This window comes from Panthera pardus, unplaced genomic scaffold, assembly GCF_024362965.1.
Source record: "Panthera pardus isolate Hobbes unplaced genomic scaffold, ASM2436296v1 HiC_scaffold_15, whole genome shotgun sequence".
Classification (NCBI taxonomy): domain Eukaryota; kingdom Metazoa; phylum Chordata; class Mammalia; order Carnivora; family Felidae; genus Panthera; species Panthera pardus.
The window spans coordinates 61012577-61038363 of record NW_026526710.1 but is presented as its reverse complement, the minus strand read 5'-3'; the positions used below and the strand labels follow the sequence as shown (position 1 = coordinate 61038363).

At 53.8% G+C, this 25787-nt stretch overlaps 1 protein-coding gene across 1 annotated transcript in view; it reads right to left on the bottom strand.

Moving 5' to 3' along the window:
• Window positions 1–25249, bottom strand: part of ARK2C (arkadia (RNF111) C-terminal like ring finger ubiquitin ligase 2C) — a 113229-nt gene extending 87980 nt beyond the window's left edge. The window contains exon 1 of the mRNA XM_019464147.2: window positions 24286–25249. Within this exon, the coding sequence (XP_019319692.2) occupies window positions 24286–25207 (922 nt within the window). The 5' untranslated portion in view covers window positions 25208–25249. The remainder of the gene's footprint in view (window positions 1–24285) is intronic.
• Between the last annotated feature and the right edge of the window lie 538 nt (window positions 25250–25787).

Genomic DNA, 25787 nt, shown 5'->3' with positions numbered 1-25787 from the left:
TCATGATCTCACAGTTTGTGGGTTCAAGCCCCACGTCTGGCTCCGTGCTGACAGCAGGAAGCCTGCTCCGGATTCTGTCTCCATCTCTCTCTGTCCCTCCCCAACTCGTGCTCTGTCTCTGTCTCTCAATAATAAATAAACATCCAAAAAATTAAAAGGAGAAGGAGAAGGAGAAGGAGGGAGTGGAAACTGAGGGTTCCACAAAAACCACCTGGCATCCTGGACAGGAAACCAGGGAACCCTCACCCATGCACCACCACCTCCTCCAGCTCAGCCTCCCAAAGTGAGGTCATCCCTGCCGTTCTCCCTCCCGACACCCTGTTCTGTTCCTCCTGACCCTTGTCAGGTCTCGCGATAACGTGAACATTTGTGGGCCATTTGTTTCTCCCAGTCACCTCAACTAGACTATGCACTCCAGGAGGGCAGGGACCCAAGGGTTCTGTTCAACACAGGATGTGCCACGTCAGGTGCAGCATTTGCTACTTAATCAAGAATGAGTATTAACAGGGGCGCCTGGGTGGCATAGTCGGGTAAGTGTCTGATTTGGTTCAGGTCATGATCTCATGGTTCATGAGTTCGAGCCCCCACGTTGGGCTCTGTGCTGACAGCTCACGGCTCTGAGCCTGCTTTGGATTCTCAGTCTCCCTCTCTCTGCCCCTCCCCCACTCACATTTGTCTCTCTCTCAAAAATAAAAATAAATGTTAAAAATTGTTTTAAAAAGGGGAGGCTTAGTTGGTTAAGCCTCTGACTCTGGCTTGGGTCACGATCTCACAGTTCATGAGTTCGAGCTCCGCGTCGGGCTCTGTGCTGACAGCTCGGAGCCTGGAGCCTGCTTTGGATTCTGTGTCTCCCTCTCTCTCTGCCCCTCCCCTGCTCACACTCTGTCTCTCTCTGTCTCAAAAATAAATAAACATTAAAAAATGTTTTTAAAAAAGAATGAGTAATAGCAATTGTCAGCTCTGGGGAGAGGTCTGTGGGGCAGGAAAGAAACCTGCTGTTCAGCAACGAGTCTTCCATACTGCTTACATTTTTTTGCACATTTTTCACTTACATTTTTTGGCTTACATTTTTCACTTACATTTCACTCACATTTTTTGCACTTTCTTCTTCTTTTTTTAAAGTTTCTTTCTTTTAATTAATTTATTTATCTTGAGAGAGACAGAGACAGTGCAAGTGGAGTAAGGGCAGAGAGAGAGAGAGAGAGAGAGAGAGAGAGAGAGAGAGAAAATCCCAAGCAAGCTCCAAGCTGCCAGCACAGAGCCCAATGCAGGACTCAAACCCATGAAACAGATCATGAGCCCAACTGAGCCACCCAGGTGTCCCTTGAACTTTTTTCTTTATTGACAAAACAACTCATTTGCATTTGAAATTCACATATACATGGGGCACCTGGGTGGCTCAGTTGGTTAAGCGTCTGACTTTGGCTTAGGTCATGATTTCACGGTTTGTGGGTTTGAGCCTCACCTCCGGCTCTGTGCTGACAGCTCTGTGCTGACAACTCAGAGCCTGGAGCCTGCTTTGCATTCTGTGTCTCCCTCTCTCTCTCTGTCCCTCCCCTGCTTGTGCTCTCTCACTCTCAAACATAAATATTTAAAATAAATAAAATTTAAAAAATAAAACTCACATATACATAAAAATACAGATTCCCCCCTCAGAAAGGTAGCTCTGCTGCGGGGCCTGGGAATATGGATTTTGGCAAGCTCCCCAGGTAACCCTAATGACATGTATGAGAACTGGACAAAGCCAGTTGTCCCCACCTAAAGTCAGCGCCGCAGCTCAAAGGCACAGAATTCTGTCTTCCCAACCAGGGCTCCATCTGGCTCTGGAGGAAGCCTACCCGTCTTTAGGGTCTCAGTCTCCCCTGAGTATAAAACCTATGCTCACCAGATTTGACCATGATCTCAACTGGAGGCAGTGAGCTAGGGGACAAGAGGTGGCACCATGAAAGGAACAGTCGATACCGCCATCGAGAAGGGCCTGGGGAGGCAGGGCCCTGGAAGGGGTGTTTGAGACTCCGGGCACCACTCAGTTTTCAACGGCCTATGTCTGGGCTTGATTCATGGGGGTCCTTAGTGGGACTTTGGTGGGAATACGCCTTCCATGTGCACATGCATACAGGCACACACACTCGCGTGCACACATGCACGCACACACCTGCCTTATGCTCAGAGATGGTCCTGAGAAGACAGATGGACCCACTGTGCTCCTGCCTCCTCCCAGACTCCCCCATCCATGACCCTGCACTAGCCCTGAAGCTCCCAGAAAGAAATCCGGCAAAGAGGAGGAGGGAGAGGAGACTCTCTGAACCTATTCGGTCATTAATTAGAAGGTGGCTCCAAGCAAGTCACTTTGCCTCTCTGGGCCTCAGTTTCCTCACATGTAAGAGGGGACAGGGAGCCATGCACTGAGAGACTCTGAATGCCGTGTTGGGTGCTACACCAACCAGTCGGCACTCCTGCCCTGAGTGGGGAGGATGGCAGAGCCAGCTGTCCGTCTGGCTCCGGAGCTCAGAGAACCCACGGGATGCAGGGGTACGGCAGAGACATTCAAGAGCGGTGTAGCAGAGTGGTGACCACTCAGACTCTGGGGTCCCCTGCCTGCATCTGAAGCCCGGCTCAGCCTCTACAAGCTGTGTGCACTCTGGCCACCTCTCTGTGCCTCAGCTTCCCCATCTGTAAACCAGGGATAATGACGGTCTCTAACCACCCCCCCTCGCAGAGTTAGTATGAAGACTGAGTGAGGCAGTGCTCAGAGCGCCTGGGAAGGAGGATGCTCCAGCCCACTGGGGAGGCAGGAAGCAGCCATACTCAGCCGCACTCACAAGGGAGGTGAGATCGAACCCCTCAGAGCCGCTGGGCCCCTCTCGCACGACCCTCAAGTCAGGCCTCTGGTAGCACCGCACTGACCGCAGAGCTTTTCCCGAGCAAGCGTGGACAGAAAGCACCCCAGCCCCAGCATCACTGTCCCCGTGCCCCGAGCTACTCCACCGCCTAGCTCCTGCCACCTTCCATCTGCTTTCTCTGCCACCTAGCCCCTGTCACCTTCCACCTGCTTTTACCTACTTACTTAGTTGCTGTCTGCCAGCCCCCACTAGAGCGTAAGCTCCGTGAAGTCAGGGTGGAAGGTTCTGACTCACCGCTGCATCCTCAGTGCCTGGAACACACCCGGAACGGGGCTGGCCGCCCAATCAACATTTGGGAACGAGTGAATGATTGAATGGAAGGAAGGAAGGAAGGAAGGAAGGAAGGAAGGAAGGAAGGAAGGAAGGAAAGACAAGGCAATATCTTTTCCAGTTTCCACAAGTTCCTGGCACAGAGTAGGGACTTCATAAATATTTCACGAATAAATCAAGGGGGGAATGAGGGAGGAATGGTGGCAGTTTGGACCTGTCCTGAGTCAACCTCGTACTGGCCTTGGGCTGAGTGCCATGGGAACTCTGCCAACGAGTGGCCCCACGGCCTTGGCCCAGCAGCCCCGTCATATGGCCGTGCCTCCTCCTGCCACAGAGCCTCTTCATCATCCTCGTCTTCATCATCTTCAACATCACCATCCTTATCATCACCATCATCCATGCCCATCAGATCCCCCACATGCTGGGGCCATACTGGGTCTCTCGGTGCTGGGGCCCTGCAAGCATAGTGGGGCCGTGCAAGGCTTTGGCTCACGTGTGCACAGCTGGGTTTAGGGAAGGTCCTGAGGGGGCAGCTGAGTTCGCAAGGGGTGGAGAGAAGGGAGCTGCCAGAAAGCCAGGCAGGCACTGAATTTAGGGATGTCAGGGACATCACAGGGCACTGGGAGACAGTGACTGGGGGAGGAATGGGAAAAGGAGGGGTCAGCACCCCAGAAGGGTCATCTGACCATCTAGGAGATTGGCGGTTCTCTGACAGGCACAGGAAGGGGGCTTAGACAGCTGGTTTGGGGAAAGAGGGAAAGTCAAGGAAGTTCGCATTTTTCCTAGCTCTGGGGCACGTCTGTCCTTTGCAAAGCTATTTAGACAGCAAGTATGCCCTGCGGGTCCTCACCAGCCCCTGAAGAGTAAGGCAGAAAGAGGATGCTCCTCCCTTTGGACCAACAAAGAGCCCAAGGCCCCCCCAAAATGGTAACAAAGCTGGTCCCCATCAGAGGGGTCCCAGGAATTTTGTCTCCCGATTCGCCCACTTCTGGCCCTCCCCAATGTGTTCATCGTCCTGGGTCCTTGGGTTCTCGTGAAATGTTAAAAACAAGATGAAGGAGGATAGTCCCTATTGCAAAAGAAACCTAGATATTATGAATCACAAACTTGGCACTGATGTTTTTGTCTCTGAGGGTTTTACAGACTAATTTGTGGCCCCCAAAGCTTTGTGCATGGGGAGCATAAAAAAGCTGCCGAGTTTTATCAGTTCTAAGAGGCCATCGATTGCACAGTGAACCATCCTTTATCAACCACTAAAAGATTTTTTAAGGGCAATTAAACTAGAACGCACGGGCACTTCACAGGTGCCCTCCAGTTTCGGAGATGTGAACTGCGGAAATGTGTGCAGCTCGGAAGCTTACTGATGGCTGAACAGTGGAATGTTCTGTGAAAACCCGGAAGTGTCAGGCAGAGACCCTGCAAGCATTCTAACCAACTACGGACACTCTTGTAAAAACTTCTCTCGTTTCTCCTGCTTACCAATAGCACAGTTAGATCTCGGTGCCCACGTATCCTTACCATGCTTCTTCCCTTCCTGGGCCCTGTGCCCGAGGAACCTCATCTTTACAGCCTAAATGGACAGAAGCCCTCGAATCTGAATGGCCCTTCACGGTTTACAAACCTGTGTCGATGAATCTCCACCCTGACCCCAACAGGCAAGTCCGACGGTGCCCGCTCTTGCCCTTTGGCACACACAGATGAGCCTCGGAGCTGGTGACCAGGCCCCGGCCCCCAGCCCCTGACGCTGCAATGCCCCCTCCCCATCACAGCTGCTTCCCCAAGAGATTGTGCCCTGCCCCCCTCCCTGCAGTGCCTCTGCTAATGTGCTTGCCCCTCCCTGGGCCTTCCCCAGACAGGTGACTGCACCATGGGAAGAAACGGACTAATTCCTAACTGCAGGCAGAAGGCAGAGGAGAGGAAAGAGGAGTGGGGGAGGGGGCACAGAGGCTTGTGGCTCCGGCCCTCCCAGGTCAGGAGCAAGAATGGAGACTGAGAGGTGGGTCTGGGTCTTCACCGTGGCTGAGGGTCCTTGGCCAAGCCCTTTCCTCTCTCTGGGCTCTGTTTCCTGTAAAATGAGGGGTGGGGGTAATGAGCTGGATATCTGAGTCCCCTCCTGCCCTGCTATTCCAGGCTTCCAGAAAGAACCCAGAGAGCTGAGTCTTGGTGGACAGGAAGACAGAATCTTCTGTCACAGCCAGGCCACCACCAGGAGCCCGGGGAACCATGCCCCCAGCCCTCAACATGGGAAGTCTGTGTCTAGTTACTGTTCCTGGAGGCACATCTCATTTCCCCCAGCAGAGGATCTGAGGCAGAAACGGGGGACAGTGGGCATGACACTGGTCTAAGGTGCCAGAACCCCAGTCTTCTCACCAGCAGCTCCTTGGCCCCATCACTTCTGCTCTGATTCTCAGAGACCTGCCCCCCTCCCCCCGCGCCCCCCCCCGCCGCTTCTTTTCTCCACGGAGTGTCTACCGAGGGAGGGGGAGGGATCCAGGGATTGGCATCCAGGGTCCCCCACCAGTGGCAGTGAGGTAGGCATAGGGAGCAAACTAGTATTCATTGAACACCCACTGCTTACCAGGCACCTGTACTGAAATCTCACTGGATCCCATTTCACTCACACAACTTCTCGGGAGGTTAGAGCCTCACTCTCACCCGGCAGCCTGACCCAGAGCCTGCTCTCTGGACCCCCAGGCCAGCCTGCCTCTGTGGCAGCTTCCACTCCCTGCGCCAGCCATTGCCTGGTGCTCCCTGTGGACTCTCACTGAATCCCCCCAGCCACCCAGGGGCCGGCCATGATTATATCCCCATTTCTCAGATGAGTAAACAGAAGCCCCGAGAGGTTAAGTGCCTTGCCCAAGGACGCACAGCGTTTATTGAGCGCCTACTGTACACATGCCCTGGGCCGGGCACTCCACGACCATCATCTCAGTCTCCACTCCAACATCTTACTGTATTCTCGGGGACAAGATGCCAAATGAGAGCTAGTCACCAGGACAACAAGGAGAATCTGCAACTAGATGAATGAGCACATCCCATCAGTACAGCGCAGGGTTTGATACCAGCTTGGAGGGTGGCTTCCCCCTTCCCACCTTGGGGCTTTGTCCTTGCCTAGTGGGGAAGCCATGGAGGGCATGCTAGCCCACCCACCATAACGCTAAATGGAAAAGTGCACGCACAGGACGTCAGTGTAAGGCCCGGTGTACGGGTCGGAGAACCAACGGAGGCAGAGCTGACTTCTCTGCCAATATCCATTCTCTCCTTCTGTGGTGACAGAACTCCCGGATTTAGCTAGCACGTGGCCTTCCAGAATGAAGACTACATTTCCCAGCCTCCTTTGCAGCCACACGAGGTCATGTGGCCAGTTCTGGCCAACGGGATATGAGTGGGTGACGGCAGCTTGTGTCACGCTCCTTCTACCCTTTCTTTCCTTCCTCCATCCCACTGCTTGGAAAGTGGACATGGGGGTGAAACCACTCTGGGCCACGAAGAAAGGGGCCACGCCCTAGGGAGGGGTGCAGCAGCAAGAGAGGAGGTATCTGATGCTTGACATCGAGTACCCACCTACCAGGCCTGGCCAGGAACACTAACTCCAGGCTGTGCCAGAGAGCTGGTAGCCCCTTTGAGCCACCTTTACTTTGTGTCTCTGTCACCAGAGCCAAACTTACACCCTACCAAATAAACCAGTTCAAATAAGCTAAGGCAGAAGAGTCCCGTAGCAGGTGTTGGCAGTTTGAGGGTTCTGGTCCACCTGAATTAAGCTCAATACAAGGGTGCCGTGTGCTCAGAACATCTGGTGCAAAATCAGGCTGCATTAACAGAAGCGTGGATTCTCGACTAGGGGAAGGCATCTGCTGGAGTCCATACTGGCTGCCTTCCCATTTTATGGGCTTTAACCAGCTGGGGCTCATCAAGGCAAGCGTCCTGGATGGGACCAGAGGCACCCAAGGAGAAGGAAACGGGGGTGTTTGGCCTGAAGAACCGTCAGAAGTCTCCGGCAGAGCCCTGCAAAAGCTGCCAAGAGCCGGTGGCAGGGCAGGAAAGGCCAAGGCCTGGGAGGCAGGGGACACGAAGCAGCCATCCCGGGGACAGGCCCAGGAAATGCAAGGGGAAACGCCAGGAGCAAGCTCACCACCCACGGGCCACTGCCGTCCATCAGGACAAGATGGAGTTCCGTGTGTGAGTCAGGTAGGCCCTCCTCCTCCACAACCCATCTCCCCCACTGACCTGTAATAGCGTCTGCCAGGCCACCCGTGGAGAAAGATCCATTGCATTCTGTTCCAGAGGCCCCCAGGAAAACAGACGCAGCTCTTGGAGGAAGGCTGCATAGGTCCATGAGCCATGAGGACTCCTCGAATAGCTTGAGTTCCTACAGACCCCTACCCCAACACACGCAGCTGTCTTACTCCCTGCTGAGCGACGCGGTGTCAATGTGCGTGCGCTGATTCAGGGCTAGGCCCTGCCTCCAGGCTGGGGACACTGCCTCCGGTCCTGGAAAGGACATCAACGTCCAAGTTGCCTTTAAACCCAGGCCTCAGTTTCTAGGCCATGACATTCAAAACCACTGCTTGCAACACCTCAGTTTTCTTATTGTTCAGTCGGCTTTAGTAAAAGCTAACCCAAGAGCAACATGGGATGATCGGCAGGGGGTGCCTATAAAGCCCCCAGTGGGACAACATTCCGGGACTAATGCTTCTCTCCCGCCAGGCCGGAGGCTCCCACAGCCAGCTGAGGGTCCGCAGTGCTGGGAGCCTCCAAAGATGCAAGGAGACAGCCTCTGCAAACTTGACCATTTTGCTCAAGACATAACCTCATTCTTGGCCAGCCCTTCTCCTGTCCTTTTCTTCTTCAGAAATCCAGGGAAGGGAAGCCATTGTTTGGAGCAGGGGGACTAGCGTGGCCTGTCCACAGGCAACAGTGCACCAGGCAGGCCTCCTCGGAGAACACTCCAGACCCCTTTCCAGACTGGGGCAAGTCCCAAACCCTGCCCCTAGGCTAGGGCAATCTGCATTCTAATAAGCTTCCAGATGATTCTTACTTGGTGTAGACTTGAGTTTGAAGCTCCTTGGCTGGGCGATCCCCAGTGTCTCTCTCCCACACAGGTGGTTGGGCTTCCGCACCCAGCTTGCTGGGCCTGCGGACCTGCACACCCGCCAGGACATCCCTTTCCCTCCCGCACTCCGCCGGCTCGGGGAGCTCCCCGGCCTCCAGTCTCACCGCTGCTGTTCCCTTCCATGATTTATGACTGTGACTCCCACACACACTCCGGAGCAGGAAAACCCAGCGCACTGTTCACAAATTAAATCCAGCCCTCCTCTCCTCCCAGGTAATGGGCCCATCTGATGATAGAAGAGCTTATAAATGGCTATCATCAAATTAATCTCCATGTCAGAGAAATAATAGCAGCTGTAAATAAGACTGAGTGTGCCTGGCTTACCGGCTTGTTAGGACACTTTATAAAACAAGGCAGCAACATTAATACTGCATGGTCTCCTTAATTCCCCCAACCACCTGGGTGCAGAAGCTGAGCACTGAATGAGGAGTCTCCTGGGCAGCAGGAGGAAACCCCAGCAGAGCAGGGCTACTGACTGCTTCCTGGCCCCACTGCTTCTTCTCCCATCTCTGCTCAAACTGTCCCCACAATCATCACTGGGGCTCTCTGGGTTAGGGGGTCACCAGCCATGCTCACTGCTCCCCATGCCCTTCGTGTGACTTCCCCGCCTCCACGTCCTCCCCTCTCTCACCTCCTGCTGACATGGTCCTCATCCTTCACCCCAGCTCGAGACCCACCTCTTCCATGAAGCCCTCCAGGCCACTTGACGTCCAAAAGGGGCTGTCGATGTTTGTTTTATCCATCACCAGGCGGCTATAGTGGATACCATAGCAAATCAGCTGTGCCTCCCGCATTAGCCCACATAGCCACTGCCCCTCCTGGGCCTCAGCAAGGCCCCGTGGAGAAAGCAGAGTCCTGAGGATGGGAACAACGGGATGCCACAGGCCCCGGCTCTGAGGCAGGTGTGGGCCCCTTACCTTGGCCAGCCTGACCAGGGGATACGGAGACGCTCAGGCCTCGTGGCTTTAGCCTGGCTGAAGGTCTCCATCTGTTTGTTGGAATTTTAACTGTGTGACTTCAGTGATGGTGGGATGGGGGCCTCATCGGGCACAGGTGGCGTGTCAGTGACAAGAAGGAGAAGGAGGTCCCCATCTGGAGACATTTAAGCTTGTATGTTGCGAGGCGAGGAGGTGTCACCGGTATACCTGTGTGCACGCGTGTGCGTGGCTGCAAGTGCATAGGTGTGCATTTATTTGCATCTGTGAATGTGTGTACCACACATTCCGATCCCATACAGGTGTTAACGAGTGTGAATGAGTGTATGTGCTGACATTCTGACTGCGTGTGGATTGTGTACGAATGTGTATTACACGGGGACCATGTGGGGTTGCGTGCGTGCGTGCGTGCTGGGGTTGAGCACCTGGGTGCATTATTAGGTGAATATCAAGAGCTGCGTGGACCGTGTGCAGTGTGTCAAATATAGCTATGGGCACAGGGGCATGGGGGCTCCCAGCTGGGTAGGGAGAGAGCCCACCCCGTGGCATCTGGACAAGGTCATAAATATAAAAGGTGGGAGGAAAGTCTTAAGCAGAGCAGGGCTTTGTACAAGGCCCGTCCCTCCAGGGGCTGAGAGCTCCCTCCAGGGTCTCCTCCGCTCCCTGGCTGGAGCTCCCCCAGGCTGGCCAGCAAGGGTGTCGCTGGGAGGGGGTGACCTGCTCACCACTGACCTCCTGATCTTAGAGTCTTCTCTTCAGCAGGTAAAGATGGCCCTCCTGGGAGGAAGACTGGGCTGGAGGGGTGAGGGGGGGAACTTCGAGACAGGCAGTCACCAACCGATGGGCCACCTTTCATGGCCTTTCTTAGCCTCTACTTCCCCTCACATAAGGAGCTGCTTTGGGCCAGCCTTGAGGTAGATGACCCAGCTCCCAGGCTGCCATTTCCCAAACGGTCTCGGTGCGCCAAGTTCAAGGGATGTTTTAGGACTCACCATACACACACACAGTTCTGTGGTCAGAGAGTATGGGGAAGTGCTACTGAAGCAGAACCAAAGGGCATTCAGTACTGTGCGAGCTACCAGAACCTTCAGTGTGCTCACATGCATGGGGACCTCCACGACAGGGGTGTCGCGTGCAGCATTTTCCCAAATGGCGGAACGTGTAGCTTTTCTGCAGAAACAACATTTAACAGCTCAAGGGGTCCTAGTGTTTGGGTGAAAAATGCTGCCCCGGGGCCCTAGTTCAAGGGTCAGTCAGCTCAAGGCCCATGTCCTCCAAGACTCCTGGACACCACGTCCCCCTCATCTTGCCCTCGTCTGGCCTCCTCCCCCTCCTCCCAGCAGTCAGCCATGATAACCCTTGGAAGGTGGGGGGAGGGTATCCCGTCCCCTCATTGCTTCCTGGGCTGGGGGGGGGAGGGGGTCTGTCGAGATGTCAACCTTGTTTCCTAGGCCTTCAAGGGCAGTGCCCTGGTCCCGCCCTCAGCCCGAGGCTCAGAACATGCCATCTCTGGGTAGGGCATGTGCACTTCGTTCTTGACACAAGCCAGTCAACCAGCAGCCACGCTGATGGACGGGCAACACTGCTGTGCTGACAACTAGGATTGACAAAGCCCCAGCTGCCCCGCAGGACATCAGCCTCACCTCCAGGCCCCACGGGCAGCATTCTGCTTCTCAGCCCGCCCGGTGCCCCTGCAGCCCCTTGGCCTGCGAGACGTTGCCCCGGCCCAATCCCCTGGTCAAGCCCACGCATGCTCCAAGACTCAGCTCCGCACCAGCTCCCCCAGGCACTGCCTTCCCCGGGACGTCCCCGCGCAGGCTGACAGAGCACCCGGTACGTACCTGGGCCCTCACTTCTGACTGCTCACGCACCTGTTTCCCACCACACTGAGTCCGTTTAGGGTAAGGTGCTTAGGAAAGCGGCTGGCACGGACAAGTGCCCCGTGAGCATATGCTATAGTGCTCCTGTTGTCGTTACCCTTGTGTCTCCGGTGCCCGGGACAACGCCTGGGCCAGGGCACATGCTCAGTGCACACCTGTCAGATGAGCTGCACAAAACCACCATCGGATCTGAGCCTCATGATAAGGGGGGCCAGTGGGGGTGGGGGCATGGATTTACCAGGATTGTTCCCATTTTACCAACGAGGACACTTTGGCTCCAAGAAGTCTTGGCTCCTCGCCTTTGTTCCCCTTACCAAATTCAAAGTGCTTCCTAGAAGCAGGCAGGGGATTCTGTGTGTGGCACGTCCCTAGTGGACAGCCACATGGAACAAAAATAGCCCCATACTCTGTGCCGGGCATCATGAGGGGCCCATTTAAACCCCACGCAGCCTGGCACATCAGGATGAGGACCCCATGCTGCAGAGAACAGAACCAATGCCCCGAGAGGAGTACCTGCTCCAGAGGGAGGTCACGAAAGCCCCAGCTCCCCTAGGGCAGCCTCGCCCTCCGCAGGCTCTCCCGAGGGAGGGCACGCTGACCCACTGGAGCGCTCAGGCAGGGGGTGGGAGAGGAGGCAGAGAGTTATAGGGAAGATGGCTGGGGGTGGGGCAGGGGAGAGAGCAGGGAGAGCGGGGCTGGAATGGGTGGGATGACAATGAAATGAGAGGGCCCAATGCTCCAGAAAAGAAAAAGAAAACTCAGACAAGGATGACAGCCACAGGACTCTGAACATTCACCTCTTGGATCGGATGTGGGCCTAGTGGGAGGGGGCGTGGGAGGCAGGCTGACCTCACAGCTCCCCCAGGCAGCAAAGGGCAGATCTCTCTCCCTCCTGGGGAACAGCTCCAGCTCTGCCTCTTCCGGGAGGCCCTCCTGACTTCTCCAGGCCTCAGCGACCTCTCCCCATCCCATGTGCCAACCCTGACCAGTTGCCTCCAGGCTCCATTTCTAGCCAGCATCACCATCAGCTTCGCCCTCTGTGTCGCCCAGTCTGGGTTTTCCACCCACTTCCGGGGTGCTCGGGGGTCTCCCCAGCACCCTAGGTTCTCATGAACTGCGTATGCAATGACACGGGAACGTGTCCAGCCCCTTCTGGTCTGCCCCTAGACTGTCCCAGGGTTCCAGGCCCAAACAAACAGGATGCGGGTTCAGAGGAGGCAGCGGGAGCTGGGAATGACCATCTTTTGCTAAGCACCTCCAAGGTGCCTTGTACCTGATATGTAATTCCTTCATCCTCGCTGCCCCCTGACACTGGTACCAATAACAATTACCTCCATTTTTTGTTATGAAGAGAGGAGGCTCAGAGGGGCCCAAAGTCACCTGGCTAGTAGGTGCCAAAGCCAAGAATTGAACCCGAGACTTCCCGATGCCAAAATCTGTGCACTTCCTGCTACCACTTAGTCTCCCCCAGTGGTCGTCAAGGAGACCCAGCAGGCACAGCCGTGCCCTGCCCAGGAGCAGGCCTCAAGGTCAAGCGGGCCCTTAGTTTCTGTTTGGGGCCATCCACAAGTTTTAAAAATAGAAAGTGGTGATGGTGGCACAGCACTGTGAATATACTCCATGCCCATGAACTGCACACCTTAAAGTGGTGAAAACAGCAAATATTACGCTATCCAGCAGCTCCCCCTTATCCACAGGAAATATGTTCCAAGACCCACAGTGGATGCCCGACACCAGAGACGGCACCAAACCCCCGTACATACTATGTTTTTTCCTATACACACCTACCTGCAATAAATGTAATTTATAAATAAAGCACAGGAAGAGATTATCATTAACTAATAATAAATTGCAACAATTGTACCAATATGCTGTACGATACGCCGTACAAATAAAAGTTACGTGGACGTGGTCTTCCTCTCAGAACATCTCACTGTCCTGTACTCGGCCTGCCCATGATGACGTGTGGTGACAAAATGCGTCCATGACTGTGGGGGGGACGACCAGGCACTGTGACGTAGGTTAGGCTGCTACTGACCTTCTGATGATGCGTCAGAAAGAGGATCGTCTGTTTCTGGACTATAGCTGACGGTGGGTAACTGACACCGTGGAAATCAAAACTGCAGGTAAGGGGGAGCCGCTGTATGTATTTTACTACAGTCAAAATGAGAGTCCTGGGGGAAGCCCTGCTAGACACCCCCCACAGGAAAGCCTCCCTCCCTTGCTTCTTCCTGGCATTCGTCTCCACCTCCCGACCTCCCCCACTCAGACCCTCGCTCCCAGTCCTCGCCCTGGCTCTCCAGACTTCGGAGGCAATACGGCAGATGAGGCACCATATTAAAATACCATCGTTTTCTCTCTCTGCCTAAACCCCACACTGTCTTCAGCCTCACCCAGTTGTGCCCCTGACAGAGCTTCACTCGACCACCCCTGTGAGGGCTCCTGGAGCTCAGGCCGCTTCCAACTGGCCTTGAGTCAAGACCAGGAAGAACACTGGCCCCTCAGAATCAGGACACCCGGGTCCCGATCCTGACTGGGGCGCTCGGGAGCTGGCTTTGCAACTCCAGCCACTGGACAGGCTTGGGTTTCCGGTTCTGTGACGAGAACCTGCTTCACCCAGCACCCCTCATACTCTTCCCCGGGAGCACCCCAATGTCAATGTAAAACAACGAGCTCCCCAGCCATGGGGGTACAGTCTGACCTGCCCACATGAAATGTGTCATCCAAGTCTTCTATTTTCACTCAAAAGTTCACGCAACCTTTGCAATTGATGACTTAAGAGCTCCTTGTCTAGTTTAATATAAAAACCTCTTTTTCCCCAGATTTGGTAGTAAAACTGGAAACCACGCTATGTTTCCATGGCATGGGGCATGGAAGGGCCGTTTTTGGCCCGGAGTCACGGGTTCCGCTGTCTGTCCCTTGCACACCTCTCCCAACTCCCCACTAGTCTGGATGCTCCTAGAGGGCAGGTCTGGACCACCCGGCCATGGTGAGCACAAGAGGGACTCCGAAAAGACTTAGTATTGCGGGAGATGGTGAATGCCACCTGCTGAAGAGCAGGGGGGACTGTGACAACATGTCTCTAACTTCCTCCTTCCCATCCTTCATGTCATGCTCCTTCTTTCCTCCACCTGTCTCCTGGGGGGAGCTCGGACTGGTCAAGGACCCTTCAGGATGAGGTGGGGATAGAATGCGAAAATGCCGCCCAGGTTCCTGTCTGGGGTCCTTCTCCACCTTCTCCGTCACTCTCCCAGTTCACCTGCCCAGGTGAGGGCTGGTTGGCTGTTGTTCCCTTCACCACCTGTGACCTCTCTTCCCCTCCCCCCTCCCCACGGCTGCCTCTTACTGCCCTTCCCCTCTGGCTCGGCTCCAGCCCTGCCTCCCGGGCACCCCTGCCTGCGGCAGCCTCAGTATCTATCCCCTCAGCAGAAAGGAGTCCAGGAGGCACTGCCTCCTGAGCCCAGCTTCCATCCAGATCAGCCGCTGAGCTCCTGGCTCAGGCCGGACTTGCACCTGTGCCACAGTCTACCCAACCTGGTGTCCAAGAGCAGCTCCAGCGAGTTCCAACTAAACCAAGGCCGAGGCTCTGTCCAGCTACCTCTTTTGTCTCCCTCACCTGGACACACAGGCTCCCAAGCCAGGGGTGACCGGTAGTGGGGGACAGCCCTGTTGCACCCAAGCCTTCCCCTCATCATGTCTCACCTTCCCCAGGGTTGGATTTCTCAACTCTGGTCACGAGGACCATGTCTGCTAGGTGGAGGTGGAGGCCTGGACAGGCCAGCCGCTCTTTCCCGGCCAGTCCATTTCCAGCTCGCCTGCAGGGAATGCCCGCCCCCCCCCCCCCCCCAGTCCGGGGAGCTCCACCCTCCGGCTTAAGGAACGCTACCAGGATCTCCAGTCCTGGGGGGAGGCATTCATCCATTCCTGCCCACAGAGTTTGGGGACGGGAGCAACTGCTCCAGGAGGCGGGTGCCTGGGGAACACGGGGAGGGGGTGGCACGGAGGCCCTGGCAGCTAGGGGAGCAGAGCCGCGGCGACACTGGCTGTGGGGGAGGGGCAGACTCGAGCGCGCCTCCGCCCCCTTCCCTCCCACTCTCAGCCCCAGACTGCGAGCAGCAGCTGTTCCAGAGCTTCCTGCCCTTCCTTGAGACAGGTGTTGGCCCAGTGCTCACTTCCTCCCAGCCTCTCCTCCACCCCCTCTCCACGTGGCAGGCTGGTGCTGAGTCAGCAGCCGCCACTTCCTGTCCCCGCCGCACCGCGGCTACCTGGGGGAGCGCTGAGCCCCGATGGGCCAGGCCACCCACTGGGTGACTTCCCGAGTGCTGTCTCCCCGGCCCCCGCGCTGGCTCGCCTGTTGGGGGGGGGAGGTTTCAAGGAAAGGATGCCTTAGGAAAGCACGGGAACTTCCCGCTCTGAGGCCGAACCAGGGCAGCTGCGCCGGCAAGCCGCCCCACCCTGAGCTCGGCCCGAGTCGGGTCGGCGTTCAGGGCCTCTGCGGGCCCCTGGCTGCCGTCCCGCGGCGCGGAGAGCCGGCCAGCGGAAGTGGCCTAGGAAGGTGGCACTAAGGGAAGGCAAAGAGTGATGCAAGTGAGTCTCATCTGGGGGAAATCCCAGTTTTTGAAGGCAGGAGGGGGCCATTCGGCCAATCATCTCCAGTAGCAGACAGCAAAGAGGGCACCGAGCAGTCGGACGTGACCCACAGGTCACACCCTCGCTAATTGGCAGAGCCGGACCCCGCGTCCAGGCTGTCCCCACTGCACTGTCCCGCCTGTCTGAGGACCACCACTAGGGAATGCCAGTCAGTGCCGCTACCCTGGCCTTTGGCTGACTTCTCGTTTTGTTTCATTTGCGTCACTTTCTGTGGCAAGTCCTTCCCCGTGAGACAGACACGATGGACCTATCATCCCCATTCGACTGACCGGCCAACTGAGGCCCAGTGGGGGAAGCTGACCTGCTCATGATCACAGGAGTTTGTGGCAGAAAAAAAGACCAGCACCCAGATCTCAGAAGTTTATGCAAACCTTCCTGCTTCCAAGCCCTCTCTTACCCGCCCTCCTCTCCACCTATTTGGACCTGTTGATGGAAGAGGCCGATGGTGAGCAGAGAGGCTTTGGAGCTGTCAGACCCATCCCGCTGACCTCTCCTCCCATGTGGCTCACAGCAGCCCTCAACCCAGTGCCCTGTGAGTGCGTTGGACTCCACCAGCCCAAGTGCAGAGCCACCATTCGAGGGGAATATTGCGCAGCCATTAAAAGTGATGCTCATGGGGACAACATAGGAAAGCATGAAAAGGCTTGTGGCATGTGACGTTAAAAAATGGAGAACGCAGGAGTGTACGTTACTGTGTTTACAGCTCTCCGCAATATATACATGTATGTGTGCACGAACACGTGGAAGGAATTTCACTAACATGATCGGAGGGGGTGGACATCCAAAAGATTTCTTTTCCCTTTGGTCTATTTTCTAAACCTTCCAAAATGTCATTCCACTACTTCCACGATAGAACACAGATAGAAGTTGTTGAAACACCAAGCTCTTCCTCCTCACATGGGTAAAGTCAACCTTTCCACAAACGTGTGGAGGCAAGAATCCTGGCACTTGCCTGCCTTGGAGTCTCTCTTCTCAAAAACGGTGAAGTTTGATGAAAACCATTCAAACTGAGACATCGGGGCACAGCGGGGCACAGCTCCCCAGGGGTCTGTGTCGTAAGGGAGGCTATGGAGAGAATGGCCTACTGACTAAAGATGCGTGCATATAACCGAAGAAGGGGGTTTCAAGACTGCAGAGAGAGGGTTTTGAGGAGTTGCCATGTAAACATGAGGAATTTTTATTGAAGTGAATTTCCTAACCGCGCTGGGTACAGAAGTCTTAAATCACAGGAGACTGTCACAGTCCCCTTTCCTCTGTCACTCTTGGCATCTCAAACTTACTGAACTCAGCTCTCCCTGAAACTGACTACTGCTCCCATCTCCCAGTTTGTCTTCATGGCCGTACACACTCCCAGGCACTTCACCCAGGCTCAGTTCTGCTCACTTCCTCTTATGGTAAGGCCCCTTGTGGGAACTGTCCTTCCCATCCCCCAGACCTTTGGTTTAGGCTTCCATCACCCCTGGAAGCCTGCCATGGCCTCCTCCCCGGCCTCGGCCCCTTGGCTCACCCCTCTGTCATCAGCTGCCAGAATGAGTTGTCGAAATACCACTCTCCCCAAAGAGCTCCCAATGGCTAAAGGAGCAAGTTCAAACTCTGCTGAAGCTTCCCGAGGCCTTCAAACACTGGCTTCAAAATATCTTCCAGACTTTCCTCCCACATTCTCCAGACCATGTGCTGCTTAACCCCTGGAGCTGTGCACTAGGGAGAAGCAGTGACAATGACCCCAGGGCCTCCTATGGCCATGCAAGGCGACAGATCTGCACACATACCCTTATACACATGCACACACACATACACGTGCATACACACACACCCTTCCTCATAGGCACATCCTGGTCTTGCCAAATCAGCGGAGCCTCTTGGCCTTAGCCAAAGTCTCACTTCTACCTTACCCCAACCTGCAGCCCTTCTTCCTCTTCCTCCCTCCTGTATTTATACGACCCTTTGAGGCACATCTTAACCCCACTTCCTCAGCAAGGTCAGCTCTGAGACTTTATTTGATCCCTCACGAATAAATGCCTCCAGTTATGGGGGGTGGAGGGGCAACCATCTAGCGGACCCTAGGCACCTGCTGCGTGCCGGGTGCCTTTGAATACTCTAGACACACCCTATCGGGTATGATGGTGGTCACTGTTTAGAGGATGCTCAGAGCAGCGGTCTAAGTTCACCCTTCCAGGTCAAGACTGAGCTAGGACTCAACCCCGGGACTGCTCCAGGCTCTTCCCACTTTGCCCAGTCAGGATGTTCTGCCATCACAGAACATCTGAGACAGCATCTCGTTTCCTAAGCATTCATCTCCCAGCCTCAGCATAAGCCTCAGGAGGGCAGACACCCAGGTCCTACATTGCTTTAGTATCCCCCTTAGCTTGGTCCCAAGTAGGTATTCAATAAACGCTCAATAACTAAATGAACAAACAGGTGAGTGGATGAATGAATGACTGAATACATGAAGGCACAGGCATTGCAAGCGGCTGTGCTTCAGGGTAATGAACATTTGCTTTTAGTTCTCAAAGCATCCAGAAATGATTCTCTCCAAAGCAAGCTCTCCCCATTACTCTCCCCCCAACTCTCTTGGAAATATATTGGCTCATCCGTGGCCAAGCCGTACCGGAAACTAATAAAAACTCATTCACATTCATACAGTGTTAAGCCAGGAATTTTTAAAGAGCTATTTAGATCCATAGGAAAACAAAGGCACAAATGTCTGGCACATTTGTGCAAACAGTAGTCAGGTAGGATTGAGAGATCCAGAGTCATACTCTGAATTGGAGTCAAGGGCGTGTGTCTCCTGGCCAGGAAAGGGGTTTCACACTGCACTTGGGTCCAGCTCAGAGCTGCTGCTTCCCTCACTCAGGAAACCAGGAAACGAGTAAGTTTTCCAATGGGACACTTTAGGCTGCTTATTTAAAGATGGGAGAGATGTGGGGGGAAAGGATGGGACAGGAGGTGAGCAAACTGTAAAGTGAAGAAAAGAGGACCCAGGTCTCTGTCACCTGCATCTTAGAGCATCGAGACTCTTGATGGTTTTCCCCTAGTCTTGGGTGACGAATTATATTTGCTGGTTTATAGGTAACTATTATTTAAGAAAACTCATCAATTAAGTGGTCCTTATCTGATGCTAGTTTCAAAAGAGTTCTTTTGTTTGAAAAGAAGACTGGTAAACAAGATCTGTGTTTCATCTCATTACAAAGTCTGTGCTGTAGGATCTAAGTAACAGATGGCTTTTCCAAAATCCTGGAGTCAAAAGTTATTAAAACGGATATGTGTCAGATGGTTGAGAGAGTAGATGTAAAGTACAATGGCTTTGTAATGATTGGATCATCCAGTCAGGGGAAAAGTCTTCTTCATCTGAATGTGTTTCTTCTGACAATCTGGGTGAAAATAGAGTATGCATTTGATCAATTGCTGAAGCATGACTTCCCACTAACCCCACTAGCTTTCTATATTATTACTAGGTTATGAGACCATCCTTGCAATGTATTGTTCAACGAATTCTGACACACATAATCTAGAGAAATAGAATCTTAGGGTTGGTTAACATCAATCTAATAAAAGCCACTGCTCTCTAGGACAAAAATGAGGGTCATCACCTGATTTGGGGTACTTTTACCATTGTTGAGGATGGGTTGGGGAATGGTTGATTTTGCTTTCTCGAACTAGGAACAAAATTAAAAGTTTCATGTAAGCCAAAATAAAAGAAGAAAAGGAAGGAGGAGGAGAAGCAAAAAAAGAAAAAAAAAAAATCCTTGAAGGCCTGCATACTCTTCTTGCACCAACTACAGCATGAGCCTCTGCTGGGAACTTCCATGTGTGTCCATGTGTCACAGTAAATCAGCTCAGCTTTCCCACCCAGGCTGGGGAGAGCATGAGAACAAAGGCCCAGAGCAGAAAGGGCAGTAATGGGAGGAGAGGAGAGTCCTACCAACCCACAAAGAAGGCAAGGAAGCACTGTGGTCAGGCAGGGTGCACCTCCATGGGGAAGGAATGCCAGCAGAGGGGCAGAGGGACCCCAGGAGACAGCCCAGAGAAGGAAGGAGGAGGTACAGCCCAAGGAAGAGCGGCTCCAAAATGATGACCCTTTGTAGAAACCGTGAATTTCTTTAATGAACTGATTTCCTGGGTGTCTAAAATGCTTCATTTAGCAAGACTTCTTCTGGGCTGAAATTGAATAGGTGTAATTGACAAATGCTTGAATTTGGGTTCCACTCTGGGGGAAGAATACCTCTCCACTGGCTTCTCAAATGTAATTACGGAAAAAAGATACACATTAAGGGCTTTTCTTCCAATTCAATTTGGGAGAAGTTTCCCTCCTGATCCACACCCCACCTCCTACACACATGCGCGCGCCCACACACACACACACACACACACACACAGCGACAATGGCAAGAGATCGGGCTTTCTTTCTCAAGAGAGGCAGTAGGGCCACAGATGAGGCAGCTGTCAGGGAACCAGGCTATAATCAGCTTTAACTGGCTTACAGCCTACAGAGGACACAGACCCTCTTATTTCTACGGTAACAGGTCAGGCTGCTGACCCTGGGATAAACGTGGGGGTGGTCTGGGTCGGTTTCTGTTGCCAACATCTTCCTTATGCAGGATCTCAATGAAAAACTTACACTGCAGGTCCCAAGAATTTAAAGATGCACATAGAAGAGGGTACTTTAAAATTCTAGACCATGGTTTCAACTGCATGTAACATGTTACCCCAGCATGATTTATAAGGACAGTAAATCAATGAGACAGTAAAAGGAAAAGTTAAAACACAACCAAAAATGGGTTTTTCAGGCGAGTCTGAAATGCTACAAGATTGCTAGTTAAGAACAGTATCCCTTTTCTCAACCTAAGTGTTATACCCCTCCCTCTTCCCCAGCATCACAAACTGAGTGCCATGTAACTTAGAAACTATGATGAAATGTGCAGGCTATTAGGTACACAGGTGGCCAAAGGCAGGGTCCCTACGCAGTTGAGCGTTTTGGTGTGGTAGGGCAGCTGACCCTTCCCATGGCCCCAGGTGTCTACTGTAAAAAGATACGGACTAGATCTGTACCACAAAAATAAATAAATAAATAAGAAAGAAAAAAAGAAAGGAAAGGAAAAAAACAAGGCATTCACTCGAATCTTACAATGGGAGGTGGGAGTGGTGGGTGGGTGAGGGTGGGGATAGAAAAGCAAGGGAAAAAATCTAAACAGCAGGATACGACAATAAATGGGAAAACAGCAAGAGAAAAAGCACACTAGGTTAATATAGGAAAACTAGTTCTTTATTGAGAGATTGTATATTAGTATTAGTGGATTCTGTGTGTAACAATGTCATCATGCACACGATACAAAAAAAAAAAAGGCTGGGCCCACCATGCTTCGGAAGGGCAACAGAACAAAAGCAGCGTACAATGAGCAGATGGCCGGGGCTACACGACCACAGTACGTTTCAGCAGGGTGACATCTCTAACCGAGCGCTGTACATTGTCAACTGGGGGATGTAAAAAAATACAGATCATGCTTTAGTTTTAGTACAAGAAAAGGTGAAAAAGATACACAACCAAAAGGATATTTGATACAGAAAAAATTACCCACAAAATAAGAACAAGAAGTAATTCAGCACAGCAGAACACGCTATCCCTGTTTAATGGAAAACCATTTTGCTGGGGATTCTTTTTTCTTCTTCATTTTGTTTTGTGGTTTTTTTGTTTTTTTTTTTTCTCTTTCTTTTCAGATTGCCAAATGGCAATCTGGGGCAGCCACTTGGGACTTTATTTTGGAAGGGCCCTCGAAGTAGGGGCCTTATTCTTTCATTATTGCCGCTGTTTTGTTTCAGTTTTCAAGCAGGTCTGGCTGGTGAGGCAGCAGAAGGGAGCCGGCTGTTAAAGGGGCAGCTCTGAGGGCCAGGGCGGATGTCCAAAGATGCTCTTGACATTGTACAATTAAACAATTAAGACACCACGGCCCCGGCTCCCCCTTAAGCCAGGGACCTTGCTGCACCAAATTTCCAGAGGCTATGGAGTGGAAGCAACTGCCATTTCATCAAAGATTTTCAGAGATGTATAGATACACTCATTATTTTTGGCCTCCGACTAAATGTAATCTCTTCACTTATTCCTGGGTGTTGCCAAGAAGCTAGCTGATGGCCACCCAGATAAGCGGGAAATGGGGTGCTACAGCCTCCAAGCCAAGGCAAAAGGAATCCACTTAACAGGGATTTACAGTGCAATGTACTCAGCTAAACAAGATGAAGATACAAAAATGGTTATTTCTCTACATCTATTCTGAAATGGCCTACATCCTACACTACTACAATGGAAACTAAAAAGAACAGACTTAAGCTGGCAAGCTATCTAATAGTTTTACAAGAAGATTGTGGTGTAGGACCTTGTTGGGTTAAGCATTAGTATCCTCTATCAAAAGGTCATGAATTCTTATCTCATGGTGCTAAATTTTACCCACAGCCCCACTCACCCTCAGCCCTTGAATTTCCTGTGGGCGTGTTTGCCATGAAAGTAAACTTTGACTGATGGGCAGAATTTGTTTTGTTGGGGTTTTTTTTTTTGGGGGGGGGGTGTATTAAAAATAAAATTTAAAGGCAGCTGAGCAATTTGAATTTCAAAACGTAAAATCGGCATCCTGCAATGGTATTTAGAGATCCGTGGTATTAATGAGGATGATAATGATTTAATCAGGATAATTATACTTTCAGGCTCAACATCCTTCTTAATCATTTTTGAATTTCTGCCTAGTGTAATGTTCCACACCCGCTTTAAGAGGAAATGCCAAGTAATAAGACATAATTGTGTGTTGGGGGAGGGGGTTGGCATTTCAAGGGAGATCTCGCCCAGCCCCCGCCCCACTCCTATTCCTCACACACCCACCCCACACCCCCTCCACCGGCCTGAGATAGGGATACTGCCGCTTAAATAGCAATGCCTTCCTCAGATGGAGACAGGAGATGGTTAAGAGGGGTGTCACAATACAGCTAAATGCGGAGGCAGAAGGGTCACAGCGCACACAGCAGCGAGTTGACCATTCACTGAGCTACACAATGAAGAAAAAAAAAGATTTGATAAATGCAGAATGTCATCATTCTATCATCACACAAAAAAACTGCGGTTCAAACAGGCCTAAGGGGGCCAACCTTGCCTTTTAGGTTCTGGGGAGAGGCGTGGGGCTGGGGACAGCTGGGCTGGAAGAAAGAGGGCTGGGCTTTCATTTTCTTGCCCAATCGGGCCCCTGGGGCGCACTAAAGCGCTGGCCCCGCGACCCCACCCCCTGCTCTGACTCGGTGGAGCGGCCCTGGTCGCAAAGGGAAGACATCATTCTGTGCGTGAGGAAGGGGGGAGGAGGGAGGGCCTTAGCCAGCAGGGATTTAAGCAGACTTGGAGTGGGAGAGGGTAGCAGAAACATTTCCAAGAAGAGAAATGTGAGTCCAGAGGCAGAATACAAAAAGAAAAAAAAAAAAAAAAATGAATCTAAATGCATCCCGGATTTGCTTTGGGAGGTGGGAATTTTTGATTAAAAGAAAATGGAAGAAATGTAGGGGGGGGGGGAGAAGAGGGGGAAACCAAGCTATTGTTGGAGCAGAATGTAAGGGAAAGGGGATGTGGGGAAGGGGACCGTGCAAACACACCCCATATATCACAGTTAAAAACAAAGCCGGCGCCGGCCTGCTGCTTTGTCAACGCCCGCCCGGGGCAAAGGCCTGGCGTGGAGGCAGCTTTCCACCTCATCCTCACACACAGCGCGACACCCAAGGGCCGGGCACCCCGCTCCGGCCGGGACCAGGGGTGCACGGCAGGGCACGTCTGACTCCTAAGCGCGCACACACTTACACACACGCTCACATACACACACACACCCAAGCATACTGAACCCATAAATGCAACTGTCATACAAAGACAATGGTGGGGGTTGGGGGGGATAGCACAAGGGAGATGCAAAAAAGGGTTACAGGGGAGAAAAGGATGGGACGGGACGGGAAATCATGCAAGTGCCCACCAGAGGGTGGGGGCTGGGGCACGGGATAGGGCAGATGCCAGATCCCAGCTAACCAGCCTTCGGTATCAATGACCAAAGAGATAAAGAAATACAAACACAACACAAAAACATATATGCCTCAACACACACACACACACACACACACACACACACACACACACACACCAGAAAACCAAGTATGCTTGCACACACACACACACACACGCACACAGTCATGTACCTCTCGCCTTCTTTCGATCATACAGGGCTAGGTATTAGGGAAGGGGCTGTGATTTGGGGGAACCGCGTCCGCCGCAAAGAATAAAAAATGGGGCTGGGGAGGGAGGGACCCAAATTCGCCAAACCCTAACTTCACTACAAAAGCTCCCACGAGGGCGGCCACCCCCACACTGGGGGTCCCCCAAAAGGGAGAGGGGAGAAGCCACCGCTCGCCCTGCGTCCCCGCGGGTGTGCCCTGAGCCCCCGGCCGCCCGCGGCGCCCGCCCCCGCCCCGCTGCCTGCGGCGATCCACGCTCCGAAGCGGACCCCGAAAGGAAAAAGCGATACCTCTGTTTCGCACAGAGCCAAACACTGGAAGCACGAGATAGCCGACGTGGACCAGGACCATCCTGGCTCCTCGCGCGGCGGCGGCGGCGGCGGCGGCGGCGGCTGCGCGCGGGCCCTTTGTGGCGCGGCTCCGGGGCGCGGGCGCGGGCGGCGGCGGGGCTGCGGGAGCCGCCGGGGCGGGAGGCGGAGCGCGGGGCGCGGGCGGCGGTGGGGCGGCGGCTGGCGGGGAGACAGATGGCCCATGGAAAGGCTCCCTTCCCGGCCCCTCTCGACATTCAAAGGCGCTGGGGCCGCAGCTGCCGCCACACAAAGGCGCGCGCAGCCAATGGGAGCGGAGCGCAGCGCGGCGCGGCCTCGCCGGAACCGCGGGGGACAGCGGGGACCGCGGGCGCGCGGGTGGCGGGGGGAGGGAGGGGTGACGGCTGCGAGGGCGCGGGCGGCCAATCGCGGAGGCCCGCGGCCGGGCGCGGGGAGGGGTGGGGGGGAGGTCAGCCCCGCGGGGCGCGTGGAGCCTGGCGCGGGTCCCTGGCCGCCCGCAGGCCCGAGCGCGCGCGTGAAGCGCCCTGCACACAGACACGGGCGGCGTGCACACGGAACGTGCACACACCGAGGGGGACGTGCATCCAGACATGTGGAAGTGCGTTCGTGCGTGCGGAGAGAAAGGCACGAGCGCACCAAGTGCACACGACCCGGAGGTCCTTGCACACCGCGCACAGGTCACTCGGGGACGTGCGCATGGGGGCTGGCGCACGTGCAGAGCCTGACTGCGGGCACAAGTGAAGGTGGAAAGCGAGCAAGCAGCAGCACACAGGACCCAGGCACCGACACACAGACATGCACACACCGAAAGCCTTGTTAAGGCAGGACACGTGCCAAGAGCACATTCCCAAAGACACACAGAGGGGACACACAATGCAGACATGTACACTCCCAGGCTCCCTGCCCGTGGCAACGCTTTGTTGCTTTGGCAGAGCACAAAGCTCACAATAATTATTTGCTGAATTGAAATCCACTCATAACACTGAAGTATGTGCACGCCGAAAACCCAGAGCCACCTGGCCACCATTCACCCTGCTCTGACACAGGCACAAGCAGCCATGTGCACAGACACGCCCACTTCCTCAGCCGGCGGGGAGGGGGGAGGGGGATGGCACACATGACATCAAGGCTAGGAGGCTCCTCAGATTTACACGTGGAGGCACAGCTGGGGTGTCACGTGTGGCCTGCGGCCGGCCTGCCAGGTACAAGCAAGACAGAAGTGAAGAGCCTTCACCCCACAGCCCTGATGTCAGGTGCACTGCTAAGACTGTGTCCATGCACGCTCAGCCCGCGGGCTGTGAAAGTTCCCGGCACAACCCTCAGACCAAGCTCTTAGCCCACACCAGGGCCAGAGTGTGCCCAGAGCCCATCCACAGGCACCAAGGTGGAAGACGTTTCCTACATTGGGACTTGTCTTCAAATCCCAATGGCTCCTTTATTTAACGAGTCTGGTAAAAAAAAAA